General features: G+C 50.0%; 1 protein-coding gene across 1 annotated transcript; it reads right to left on the reverse strand.

The window, feature by feature from the left end:
- Nucleotides 1-3,034: 3,034 nt before the first annotated feature.
- LOC114204214 (patr class I histocompatibility antigen, A-126 alpha chain-like) lies at nucleotides 3,035-6,499 on the reverse strand. Its single transcript, XM_088024084.1, has 8 exons — nucleotides 6,384-6,499; nucleotides 5,829-6,098; nucleotides 5,350-5,625; nucleotides 4,469-4,744; nucleotides 4,239-4,349; nucleotides 3,772-3,804; nucleotides 3,587-3,634; nucleotides 3,035-3,455 (listed from the first exon to the last, which is right to left on the reverse strand). The coding sequence occupies exons 1-8, from the start codon at nucleotides 6,454-6,456 to the stop codon at nucleotides 3,451-3,453; spliced, it is 1,092 nt and encodes a 363-aa protein (XP_087880210.1). The 5' UTR covers nucleotides 6,457-6,499; the 3' UTR covers nucleotides 3,035-3,450.
- Between the last annotated feature and the right edge of the window lie 7,175 nt (nucleotides 6,500-13,674).

The raw sequence follows: 13,674 nt of genomic DNA on the forward strand, positions 1-13,674 counted from the left end.
GGGAAGTAGGATGGTAGGAACTTGACATTCATGTTGTAAAGAGAAAGCAGGATTTCTGTCTTCACGATTTCATGTGGGCACATGGTCACTCAGATTAAAAATAGATTCATTCACCAGCCTCCCCTGAGGTTTCCTTCTCTGTGTGACTACATTCCAGCCGTTATGGTGATGCAGAAAGAGGTAGTAGGTGTTGCCCTTAGAGGTGGGAAGCTTCCTCTTTTTCTGCTCTCCCTGCCCTGTTCACGGACCACGGACATAGTCTTAGGTGCCCTGGGTCATGCTAATAAGGGAACTTTCCCGGGCATCGGCACCAGCCCTGTGGTGCAGAGCGGCCCTACAGCCCCGAACGGCTCGCCTCACACATGGGACACGCACACACAAGCTGCTGTCCCGCTTACACCACTGTTAGCTGGGTTTCTGCTGCACACCCTGAACTAATGCCTATGGAGAGGAGAGGACTTCCAGGACGGGGTGGCCATGGTGGTCTGTCCTGGAGATGAGCAGAGATAGACACCAGGGGGCAGCACCGTGGGCTCCCTGGACACTCTCTGTGTTGGAGGAAGGGACAGCTGGGCCCCAGGGGCAGCCCAGAGAGACTGGAGACTGTTCTCTCATCTTTGTAGCCACGGGGGTGCCTGGAGGCATGGGGTGGCTCACCAGCTGTTATATTTGGGGACCTGTGTTTCTTCCCTTCCCTTCCCGTCCTTTTCCCAGAATTCCTCTGTTCACTGCAGCCAGGATGAGAATCCCTGCTGGTGACCTTTCCTCCTCCTCCTCCTGGCTGAGGGTGGTGGCTGTGGAGGTCGAGATCCTGAGAAGAATCCCCTCAGATGGAGAAGGAACGCAGGGTCACTTGTCGTGGGGTTCCGGCAGAAATCCGCTCTTAGATTTCTGTACGTCCGAGGCTGCCTTGGACGGCGCACCTTGAGACAGTTGACTCCAGGTCCCTCATACCTTGTCCCCTGGTGAAGTCACTGCATGACTTCACCCTATTCTATGTGTCACCAGCAAGTCACTATGTCCAGCTTCCGTTCCCAAAGTGGGTATTACACAAGGGCATGAATACTGGAGGATGGGAACACTGGAGCCATCTTGGAGTCTGCCTACAACAGGGGTGACTTTGGGAACCACCTGAATGCGTGGCCTTTCGCAGGCCTGTGGCTAGAAATGCAGAGACCAGACTGAATGAAGAGGTCAAGTCCAAGGGTGTTGGTCACTCCCCAGGAATCCAGATCAGAGTCGGGATGTCACACTTTGTTGCAGGTGGACAGGGCCTGAGGCTCCACCAGTCAGGTGAGCACAAGCCAGACTCTGACCCAGGACGTGGTGACAGGGAAACTGGGACAGTGCTGCATGCATTTGGCACAGGTGGCCTGAGTGGCTGTCGTGTCATCCAGCTGCCAGGAGCGGCAGCGACAGCAGTCCTGGCCTCAGGGTGCAGTGATGTTTACAGCGGGATCTGTGCCCAGCACCGGGGGCAGTGATTGCTATTTGGGCCTTGACCTAGGGTGGGGTGGTGGATTCTGTTCCTGGCTCTGCAGCCTCGGGCATCTTGTGTGGCTTTCCGGGAAATAAAATGACGCCCAATAGTCTAACTATATATACACATACTACATATAGTTCCCTACAAATATATATTTGTAATGTAGAAATATAATTTATATTTTATATTTCATATCATTTTATCTAAAATATTTTAAATATTTATTAATATTTATTAAATATAAGTGTATGTTATATTACATATTCTATTTGAAATTTATATGTATGCATATCTTCCTAGGTATATATATTTCCCTATAAATATATAGAGTTTCAATTAAAGCAACTTGGACTCTGTTGTTGAAACAAGGAGTGAGAAATCCATGAGGGAATACATTTAGAGAGCACAGATTTACAAATTTTTTCCAGTTTTATTAAGATACAATTGACACATAATATTTGATGAGTTAAATGTTTGATGAGCAAAACCGTTTGATCTGATAAATGGCAAAATGATCATCACCATAGAGTTAGCTAACACCTGCATCGTGTCACAGTCACCTGTGTGTGTGTGTGTGTGTGTGTGTGTGTGTGTGAGAACATTCAAGGTTTACTCTTTTAGCAATCAGTTTTTCTTTATGTTGAGCTCCTCCATCTGCCACCTGCCTGTGCCCCATAGGAGAGAAAATACATTTCTCCCGGCATGCCTTGCATTTTTTCCTACAAAAAAACCGAATAAGTGTGGCTGTAAGCCCCCTTCCCACAATGAGTGCTCTCATTAATGACTCATGCTTCCCTGTCCAGAGGAGCCCCAGGATTGCCTGTGGCCTTATTACAAAATACTCAGGCCTCTCCTCGGACTTAAAATCTTAGAATGTTGGGCGTGGGCCCAGGAATCACTTACTTAATAAGCCCTACAGGAGAGGCTGATGCACGGCCATGTGGGGATCCTGCTTCTTGTGCTTGCTACTCGGTGTGGGATCTGAAGACCAGCAGCAGGGAAGACAGAAACTAACTGAAATTTAATAAGGATGAGAAACTCTTAGATTCCTCCTCTCTCTACCTCCAGAATTATCTAGGAAACAGCTCTAGAGGGAGGGGAAGATGAATGAATCAGAAAGTTCATCCCTCCATACCACAGAACTCATGTGTGACTCGTGGGGTCACCCAGGGGAGAATGGATAAGAACTCGTGCATAAGAGCAAGAACAGGCCTGATGCTCCAGAGAAACATTGAAAAAAAAAATACCCCAAAATGGGGGCTATGGCATGATCCAGGCCTGTGCTTAGCCTGACCCAGTCACAGTAAGCTCTTGCTGCACAAGGTCCTGGTGACAGGTGACGTGCAAGTCCCTGTGATCACAGGTCCTGGGGAGATGCGGTTCCACAGAAGAGGCAAGGACATGGAGCAGAGAGATGACCCAGCTGAGGGGTGAGCACGGCACAGCCGTGATGCACTGAGCACCAACTGGGCACAGGCCCTGTCCCCACTCGGCTCCTCACAGCCTTCTCCTGCCCCCACCTGCAACACACTCAGCACAGTAACACAGGGGTTCTGGAAGGTTCTCAGGGCTTCATTTATTTGCTGTCTCAACTTTACAAATTTCCTCTTTTATTACCTCATCAGCCCCACATGCCAAGAATTAGGAAAGAAAACATATATCTGGATTCTAATTTTCGTAGGGAAATGTCATTAGTACTCAGCCCAACGTGAAATAAAGACAGGGATGGAGATGGTCCAGCCCCGCCTCTGCTGGAACAGGAAAGCACATCAGAGAAGAGAATGCAAATCAGCATAGGCAGGGGTCGTGGTGGGTAGGTGGGCAATTCTCATGTCCTCACATTATGCTCATAGGAACACAGACACATCTGACACCTTTTGCGGAAAGAGAAGTCAGGGGTTGTTGATGTCACCAAGTGGGGGTGTGAACACATCTTGCATCACTCAGTCCCCGCAAGGCAGCTGGTCTCACACTGTGAAAAAAAATCATGCACCCATTCAGGTCAGTCACATAAGTGCGGACATTCTGGACAGCACCCCCCACCATGCTCACACTGTCCCTAGTGCCCTAACCCTCCCGCACTCGGGGTCTCCAGGGTCTCACCTTGAGGAGCCGTGAGAGACACATCAGAGCCCTGGGCACTGTCATCACCTGGGGGAGAACAAACAGGCCGTGGTCAGAGCCCACCGGAGAGGAGACTAAAGGAGGAGCTACGGGGTGGGCGGGCTCCCCGTCGGGCTCTGTCTACACTATCTCAGGGTCTCAGGGATCACTCCCTCCACACTTACCTGCAGCATGAGAGTAGCCTGGTCCTTTCCCTCCTGTGGGAAGAAAACATCATGTCAGAGGCCAGAACAGGGCTGGGCCATGAGATCCTAGAGGAAGCTCCTAGTCCTGGTCCTAAATGAAGTTTGCAGAGTTGTGACTGAAGACCCAGGACACGATCAAGGAACATGAAGATAGAGGGGTGGGGTCACTGGACCACCTGACTGGCTGGAGGTCTGACCTCAGCAGGGCCCTTTCTCTGTCCTGTGACTGCTGGGAATCAGGTCCCCATCACCAGAGTTACCCAGATGACAATCTGTCCTTCATTTTCACAAGTGTTTGCTACAGAGTGAGCGTTAGTGGTCAGCTCCAGCGTGGGCAAGTCCATGTGTGTGGATGGGACTTCCCAGTAACAAGGCAGGACAGTCTCCGACCTAGGAAACCCCCCAGAGGGACAAGAAAACTCAGATCCCCCCACTCCATTCCCTACCTGAGCGCTTCATCTTCCAGATCACAGCTCCAATCAGGGCCACAGTGACCGCAAGGAGAACCACACCAGCAATGATCCAGGTGATGGGGATGGTGGGCTGAGGCGGCGGTTCTGGAAAGGGAAGGGAAGGTGAGGGGCCCAAAACACTGCAGGAGTCCTGACCCTAATGAAATTCTCCAGAAGGCCTTCTGCTTTCCCTGAGTAGAGGCTGTACCCCAAACCCTCCTTACGCCATCTCAAGGTGAGGGGCTCGGACAGCCCTTCATGCTGCACATGGCACGTGTATCTCTGCTCCCGTCCAGAAGGCACCACCACGGCCGCCCACTTCTGGAAGGTCCCATCTCCTGCAGGCCGGGTCTCCACAAGCTCTGTGTCCTGGGTCAGGTCCTCCCCATCCCGCTGCCAGGTCAGAGTGATCTCCGCAGGGTAGAAGCCCAGGGCCCAACACCTCAGGGTGACTCTTTGGTCAGAGATGGGGTGGTGCGTCACATCTGTTTTGGGGGGTTCTGAGGAAAAAGAATGAGGAAATCCACACTTGGGTTTACCTTTATGGGCCACTGAAACGTCCACGACCATCCTGAAGTGGGCCCAGCAATTGGTTTGGATGGAAGAATCACAACGCCCAGTTACCAACCTAGCCTTTGGGATCTCCTAACCCTGGAAAGTTCTAGATTCAGGGTGAGAGTCCAGGGTAGGGGGCGGCAGGTCTAAGTGAGTGAGCACACTAACGGTCCTGACTGTGGTGGAGGGTGAATCAGTCAGAAAACCCGGGGTCAGACCTACGAAGATGTTGTCATTGGAGAACAAGGCCTTGAGAGGGAAAGTCATGGTTCCCAAGGTGGCTGCCAGCGTTAAAGGGAACCGCTGATGGGTTATTTCAGGGACGGTCTCCACCTGCCTCCGGGGAGAGACTGGGTTCCTCCACTGCCCTTTAGCGAGAAGCGGCCCTCTGGGTGAGGCCCTCTCTAGTAGGGACATGAACACGCGGGCGGATCTCCGTCTCCCCACCCGTGGGAGGGCCGCTGTTCTGACACTGAATCCATTCTCCCTTCCTGGTGGGAAGCCAGCCCCAGTGGAGGGGAGATCGGGGAGGCCCCGCGGCCCCTGGTACCTGCGCGCTGCAGCGTCTCCTTCCCGTGCTCCAGGTACCTGCCGAGCCACTCCACGCAGGTGCCCTCCAGGTAGTTTCTCCGCTGCTCCGCCGCACCGGCCGCCTCCCACTTGCGGCGGGTGATCTGCGCCGCCGTGTCCGCCGCGGTCCAGGAGCGCAGGTCCTCGTTCAGGGCGATGTAATCCGCGCCGTCGTAGGCGACCTGACGGTACCCGCGGAGGAGCTTCCCGTCGGGGCCCACGTCACAGCCGTACATCCACTGGATGGTGTGAGAGCCTGGCCCCGCCCGACAGGCAGGGGATTAAGTCCAAACAGAAAGTAAAACCGCCTGAAGGTTCCCGCGGGTTCGTCGGGGTCAGGGGTCGGGGCCGGGGGTTCCCTCAGACTCGGGGTGGCGCTCGGCCCCGGACACTCGGGGCGACCCCGGCCCGTCCGTGGGGATGGGGGTCGTGAGCGGGACCCGGGCCCGCGTCGCTCACCGGCCTCGCTCTGGTTGTAGTAGCCGCGCACGTTGTTCAGGCTCCCTCGGAAACTCTGTGCGTTGTCCTTGGCGGTCCGCGTCTCCCGGTCCCAGTACTCCGGCCCCTCCCGCTCGATCCACGGCGCCCGCGGCTCGTACCTCAGACTGACAGAGTCGCTGTCGAACCGCACGAACTGCGTGTCGTCCACGTAGCCGACGCTGACGAAGCGGGGCTCCCCGCGGCCGGGCCGGGACACGCCGGTGGAGAAATACCTCAGGGAGTGGGAGCCTGCGGGCGCGGAGGGGCTGAGACCGCGCGCGACCCTCCTCGCGGCGCGGGGCCGGCGCCCAGGGGGAGGCGGCCGGGAGGGCAGGGGGAGGGGCACAGAGGGCGGGCGAGCAGGGCGGAGGCGGGGAGGGGCGGGGGAGCACAGGCCGTGGCGGGGCCGGGGGCGGCTGGGGGGCTGGGGCGGCGGCGGCGGAGAGGCGCCTTCCCCGGGGGTCCCGCGTCCCCGCCCCGCGGTCCCCTCGCTCCCGCCCCGCAGAGGCCCTTTCCTCCCGCCGCCGCACTCACCCGCCCAGGTCTCGGTCACGGCCAGGGCCCCCGACAGCAGCAGGACGAGGGTTCGGGGCATCACGACCTGCATGTTCGCGGTCTGGGGACACTGTGAGTCGCAGCTGGGCTCCGGGTGCGGAGACTTTATAAGCCGGAGCCGCGGTGCCGCTGATTGGCTTTTCCAGAAACCCGACACCCAATGGGAATGCGAACCGGCGCCTTGTCAGGAGTCCCCAGGCAGGAGGACCTGACACAGGTTGTGAGACGGGGAAGTGAAACCGGGGAGATGGGGACTCCCCGGCCCTGGCCTTCCCCACCCCAGACACCGCCCTGGGGCCTGAGACCCTGAGAGGCAGGCCCAGGGACCTGGGACTTTGCCCCGACCCCTCACCTACTGCACGACGCGCTCTTTGTCACAGTCTCCCCGAGTCGTGGCCCAGGAGCTGTGTGAGTCAGTGATTCTCAAACATCGTGTTCTCAGGATGTCTATACAGTCTCACAGATTACTGAGGATCCCAAGGATATTTTGGGTCTGTAGGTTTATATCTCTCGGTATTTACCAGAGTAGGAATAAAACAGGTTTAAAAATTCATTAATTCATTTAGAATCATATTAATAGCCCATGGCATGAAAACAGAAATATTGTTTTTATGAAAAATAACTATTTCCTAAATAAACAGCATAGTGAGAAGAGTCATGTCGTTGCATTTCACATTTTTGCAAGTCTCTTTCTTGCCTGTCCGCTTAGAAGAACCCTGGATGTTCAGATTTGCTTCTGCATTTATTGCGTTGTTCTGGTTGATGTGTATGAAATAATTTACAACCTTGCACAAATACTGGAGAATAGTACGTTTCATAACCTTCTCAAAGAATTATAGATATTTATCCTAGGTACTATTTGAAAAATACACAAGTTGTACTTTCTCTGAGCTTATTGGCAAAGGGGAACCTGAAACAGTAGCATGGACTCTGTCCTTCTCTGTTACATTAAAATCCACAGGCCCAGCTTGCACACTGAATGGATCTTGTTTTAATGCAGGACATTTTTTTTAAAGTAATGTGTTGTGTAATTTTGTTATATAGGGGTTCTCTATATAATCCCTGGAATTGAATTATCAAAAAGTCATATTTGTTTTACTATTACCACAGATCGCAACAGAAAAGTTTGTCAGGAATGAGAAGCTGTCAAGTTTCTCGGTGGATCACAAGTTTTCCAAAATTCTGATTTTCTCTTGAGAGTTTACATTTGATCAAGGCAACACGTACTCTCAGCTGTCATATGTGAGTTGATGTTCATGAAAGGGTAGGTTCCTGTTCATTTTCCAGAAACTGTCTGCCAAATCACTTAGTCTAAATATTCCAAGTTTCTGTGTCATTCATGTCTTCAGGAAAAAGGGATTCTGTGGGGCGCCTGGGTGACTCAGTTGGTTAAGTGGCTGCCTTCGGCTCAGGTCATGATCCCAGGGTTCTGGGATCGAGCCCCACATTGGGCTCCTGTCTGAGCCGGGAGCCGGCTTCTCCCTCTCCCTCTGCCTGCCACTTGCCTACCTGTGTTCTCTCTCTATCTCTCTGTCAATTAAAAAATAAAATCTTTTAAAAAGTGGATTCTGTAAAAAAAAAAAAGAGGCCAGTTAATTTCACACAAATTATTTTCCTTGGGGCTTATGCAAGTAGTGGAAGTGTGGGACAACCCATGTCATCATATATGATATGTTTAAATGTGGATTTGAGAATAATTAATAAAGATAATTTTTAATGCTTTGATCGGGATGTTTTAATGTAATATTAGCTTATTTTTATTTTTGTTTTCTGTTGCGGCATTTTATTTGCATGCATATATTACATCCTTAGAAAAAGACTCCCAGAAAAAAAAAGAAGAAAAAGAAAAAGACTCCCAGGGTTTTCCCTCCTGTGTGTTTTCATCTTGCTTCTTCCATGGTCCACGAGGCCAGCTGAGGTTGTCAGGACAATGAAACCAAACTAGAGGGATGGGAGCAGATTCTTCTGCCATTTTTCTAGATCTTTCGCTTGTACATCAAACCTGGGGCTGCACACTTCACACGTGATTAACCTGCCCCGGGGGTTCCCAACAATGCTCCCAGCTCTGTGATCAGCAGTGATTTCAAATTCAACAATGTAACCGAGCTTCGTCCTCACAGTTAGAAACGGGACGATGACTTTGGAGTACGGCTGATATGACCTGTCTTTCGCTTCTCTCTCAGGCATTGTTACTGCACTTGAGAGCATCCGCCAAGATATTCATGTGACCATATGGCGGCACGGAAAGATGGCGGAAAGAGTGTTTCTGGTTTTTTATGGGAGTAAGTAGTGGTGAAGAATGGCAACTATTGCAGTTTGCACCCATCACCTCCGTTCTTGCTAAGTTTTACCTCAGTGGGAACGTCAACATGGCGAAAAGGCAAATAATGTCTAAGTAATGTTAGGAAAATAGATTTAACCTCATGGACTCTGTGAAAGGGCCTCAGTGATGTCAGGTGTTCCCCAGACCACACTTTGAGAACGGCTCTTCTGATAACCCTGGGAGAGTCTCCCTGCTGGTCCTGCCCTGGCCTCTCCTCACTCAGCAGAATCCCTTTCCCTGAGCTGCACCTCCTGCCTCTGAAAACTCAGCTCTGACTTTAGCCCCCCAGTGCAACTAGAAGAGAACCCACCTCCTGGAAATGTGATGGTGGAGAGGGTCCCCCGTCTGGGAAGGGAGTTGGGGGGGACAGGGGTTTCCCTTTTGTAATTGAGAACAGTTTGCAACTGAAGGCACCAGACCCACGCATATGCGACTTTGATTTTGTGACCCACCAGCTTCATATGTATTCACATCCCAGATGGAATCTGATGTCGTCTGTAAGAGAAATCATGTTGGTCTTTTCACTTTCCGTGTGTCTGATGCATCTCACTCGCGGCTCGCAAAGCACGCAGAGCAGTACCGTCCAATACGATATTCTGTGTGGAACGAATTGTTCTATATCTGTGCTGTCCGGTATGGTGGCCACGAGATGCATGTGGTTCTAGAGATTCAGGTGGCACTTGAAATGAGGCCGTTGTGCTGAGCCGTTGCATTTTGAACTGTTTTATTTATTTTTTTTAAGATTTTATTTATTTATTTGACAGAGAGAGAGAGACAGCGAGAGAGGGAACACAAGCAGGGGGAGTGGGAGAGGGAGAAGCAAGCTTCCCGCAGAGCAGGGAGCTCAATGCGGGGCTAGATCCCAGGACCCTGGGATCATGAACTGAGCCGAAGGCTGATGCTTAATGACTGAGCCACCCAGGCGTCCCTGAATTATTTTAAATGGATATGAACTTAAGCACCCATAGGTGGCTCGTAACTATTACTCAGACAGTATATATCTAGAATGTTGTTAGTTTTCTAGATCCTCCTCAAAGAAGATACTGTATGACTCATAGGTATATGTATATTAAATTTACCTTCAGATGGGAAGTCATGGATATGTCTATGTCGGTCTGAGACATATCCTTAAAATACAGCATGAAAGTCTAATTATCATGCATTATAACAGCTGAAGTGTACCGACATTGGCCAAAATATGGTGTATCACTTCTAGGTCATAAGTGTTCAAAAATGCCCATCCCTGGAGCTCATTGTTATCTCTATTACTTTGGATGTCTTGGTCTTGTTTGCATTCACCTGGTAAACAGAAGCAGCCTCATAAGTCTTCACCGAGCCCAAGTGAGAGGATATACTGAATACAGCATGTACCTTGTAGGCTCTGTACATACTTGTAAACGTCATAAATCAGAAGATGTACATCTTAGATTCCATGAGCTTATTATCTTTTACCTCTTCCTCCTCTCCATACATTTGCCCAAATTCAGACAATTCTCTGTGTTTCCTGTCACCCTTGAAACCTGTGCTTTTCATTTCTACCCAGGGGAAAATATAGGTGAAATGTTACAATTGTGGGATGAAGAATTCTCTAAGCATGGCCTAATGATGAAAAGCCATAAAGAAAAACATGAAATATCTGCATGTCAACCACACTCACAAAGATAGAAACACATGTCCATGATCAAATTAAAGACACACAGAAAAATTTTTCACAGACAGAAGGGTAAGGTACTTCAATGTTCTTCAGCCAAGACCATGAGGAGCACCTGTGGGTATTCAAGTTGGATCTATTACTTGTTGCAGTGAGAGAGAAGACACCCCTTTGGGGGCCATGGGGCATCCTAATATGAAGGTGTTGGAACCTATAAGGACATGGCCTTTGGATGAGTGTTTTGGAGAGGATCTGTGGAAGCTGGGACCCACTCCCGACGGCGTGTTGTCAGGATGTGTGGGCGATTCCATGGTTGAGCATCTCAGTGAATCCCCTCTCTAGGCAGGCCAGACCAGAGCGAGGATAGAGCAGTCATGGTAAAGGAGCCCCGACTGCTCACACTGGCTGACACAGGGAGATGTGTGTTATTCTGTGGGTTGTGCAGTGCCTTGTTTTTGTCTGTAATGACACAGAGTGATGTCATGGTTTCAGAGTGTCCTTGTCGGATGCTGATGTTCTGTGAGGTGACTGGCTTATGTCCCACAGGAGAAGAATATGGCCAAGGGCTGGACATTAGCCAGCTTCTGACCACACTGAGCCCAGCTGTCAGTGTCAGACCAGCTCCCAATATCGGGACTGATGTTTCTTCCCTGTTAAAGTCCATATTTTAAGAGAGCTGCAACCCATTCAAAATACAACCACAGAACTGGTGTTGCCATCTTCTTTGGGTAAATACCCAAGAGTAGAACTGTTGGTTTATAGGGCTAATCATTACGTTGTAGACCTGAAAGGAATGGAACATTGTATGTCAAATGCACTCAAATATTAAAAAAAGAAAAAGAAAGAAACAAGAATTGGAAATCTTAAAAAACAATTTTGGAAGGAGGAAATGAAATGTCAAACAATTTCATAAAAAAATAAAAAATGTATTTGTAATAAGTAAATAAATATGAGAATGTGGAATAAGTAACAGGAATAAAACTGAGAATTGATGAACTTGGCAAAGATGAAAGTAAGGCAAGAGAGTGTCCATCAGAGGGTCGTGAAAACACTGTCATAAAGGTTGATGGGAGTGAACACTGGGATACAATTTTTAATGGGTGCTTTAGAAAAATGTCTCCACGGGGCACCTGAGTGTCTCAGTCGTTAAGCTTCTGCCTTCGGCTCAGGGCATGATCCCAGGGTCCTAGGATCGAGCCCCGCATCGGGTTCCCTGCTCAGCGGAGAGCCTGCTTCTCCCTTTCCCACTCCCTCTCCTTGTGGTCCCTCTCTAGCTGTCTCTCTCTGTGTCAAATAAATAAATAAAATATTTTTTAAAAAAAGAAAAATGTCTCCACAAATGAAATGTACTTATATTGTGACACAGACATTTTCTTTGAAGAGTTTATCCTAAGTAGATAATCACACATGTTCTCAAGGATGTTTCTTGAATTGTGCTTTATAAAAACAAAGAACAGGGGCGCCTGGGTGGCTCAGTTGGTTAAGCGCCTTCCTTCGGCTCAGGTCATGATCCCAGGGTGCTGGGATCGAGCCAGCATGGGCTCCGTGCTCAGCAGGGAGCCTGCTTTTCCCTCTCCCTCTGTCTGCCTGCCTGCCTGCCTGTCTGCCTACTTGTGATCTCTCTCTCTCTTAAAAATAAATAAAATCTTAAAAAATATAAAAAATAAAAACAAAGAACAGAAATTCCGTGAGGACTATAATCAATATGACGATGGTAACTATAAATAGTGGAACACTTAACATGTGTCAGGGATTATCACCATGTGATTTACACAGAGAGTCACAGTTAATCATGAAAGCAAACCCAGGAGGCACCCCATAGGGGATCCCTTTGTACAGACAGGGAAAGGGAGACTCGGAGAGGAGAAGGGGGTGGTGGAGCCAGGGTTCAACCCAGAAGGTTTGTTCTCAGCGGCCTGGTTGACTTGTCGTTCATTGTTCCCTGTCCATTAGGGGGTGGGTATGATGTGCACTCCATGCAAGTGAATTGTTGCAGTGTTCCAGAATGTTCTGCAATGGGAGGCTGTGAGGCTCAGAGGCTAGGAGGACATTAAGGGGCAATGTGACTCACTTGCTCAAATCACACTAAATTCCATCATCCAGTGGCCATCTGGAGGCCTCCAGGGGCTCAGGATCAGCTGGAATCTGGAGCTACATCACGGAGCAATGGTGACACCCTGGTAATGAGACATTGGTAGTGTCATTTGAGAGATGGGCATGGAGCAGAAATGACAGAGGGAAACGTAAGTCGCTCCTGAGATGAGGGCTGCATGGAGAAAAGTCATGATATCACGAAAGCAGAAACCAGGAGAGCCAGCAGGTCCCCTACCGCTAGGATCAGTCATATCTACAGGATGAACAGGCATATGGATATGAAACAAAAACACAACTACACACAGTGCTGTGCAATCACAGACAGGAAAGAGTTCTGGGAAATGAACAATATGACCATAGAAATGAATAATTGAGTAGATACACTGGATGATTAAAGTTGTCCTTCCCTGAAGTGGTATAATCGGGAGGGTGATGGCAGCAGGAGAGAAGACCTGTTTGTTTCTCAATCAAGTGATTCCAACAAGTTAATAATGATTGTTTTAAAAAGAATGTCGGGTAGGAAATGATGAAAACAATTTCAAGAATATTTCTCTGAGTTCACAGGGACAAACACACATATGTTGAAAGACCCACCCAAATTCTTACCTAGAGCAGATGAGAGGAGACCCACACCAGGACACATCACAATGAAATGTCAGAAGGAGAGTGGAAGGGCAGAGACCCTGAAAACTCCAAGAGGCAACAACACAGGACTGGGGACTGGAAGACATGAGGCGAGGCCCCCAAATCCCGAGGACAACTCTATGCAGCACAGAGTCTCTGTCTCGTCACCATGTGACTCAGGGTGAGGGCAGCCTGAGGGGTCCTCAGATGTGAGAGTTTCTGTTCTACTTTCCATGTTTCTTTCCCCAGGACACCAGTAGGCGAAGTGGGACAAATGATGGAGAAATCCAAACAGGGGGAGTACTTGGGATCCCGGCCACAGGGAGCCAGCGGAAGAGAGGCCAAGGGCCCCCAGGAGGAGCTGAAGGGGGTCGGGCGTCAGCCCTGCCCCAGGGGTGCAGGCATCCCATCCCCATGGGGCAGGACTGAGGGCTGCAGGCCAGGCGGCTGCACGGGCAAGAAGAAGGGAGAAGAGGGGATGGGCTTGAATGTGCTCATGAAGACTTACCCAGGGGGAGCGGACAAGGATTAAACTGAGCTCAACAGAAACTAAGAAATGAAGGGAAAAGATAGTTATT

This window comes from Eumetopias jubatus, unplaced genomic scaffold (assembly GCF_037043125.1).
Source record: "Eumetopias jubatus isolate StellerSeaLion01/CBP00866 unplaced genomic scaffold, mEumJub1_p1.0 scaffold_6, whole genome shotgun sequence".
Taxonomy (NCBI): domain Eukaryota; kingdom Metazoa; phylum Chordata; class Mammalia; order Carnivora; family Otariidae; genus Eumetopias; species Eumetopias jubatus.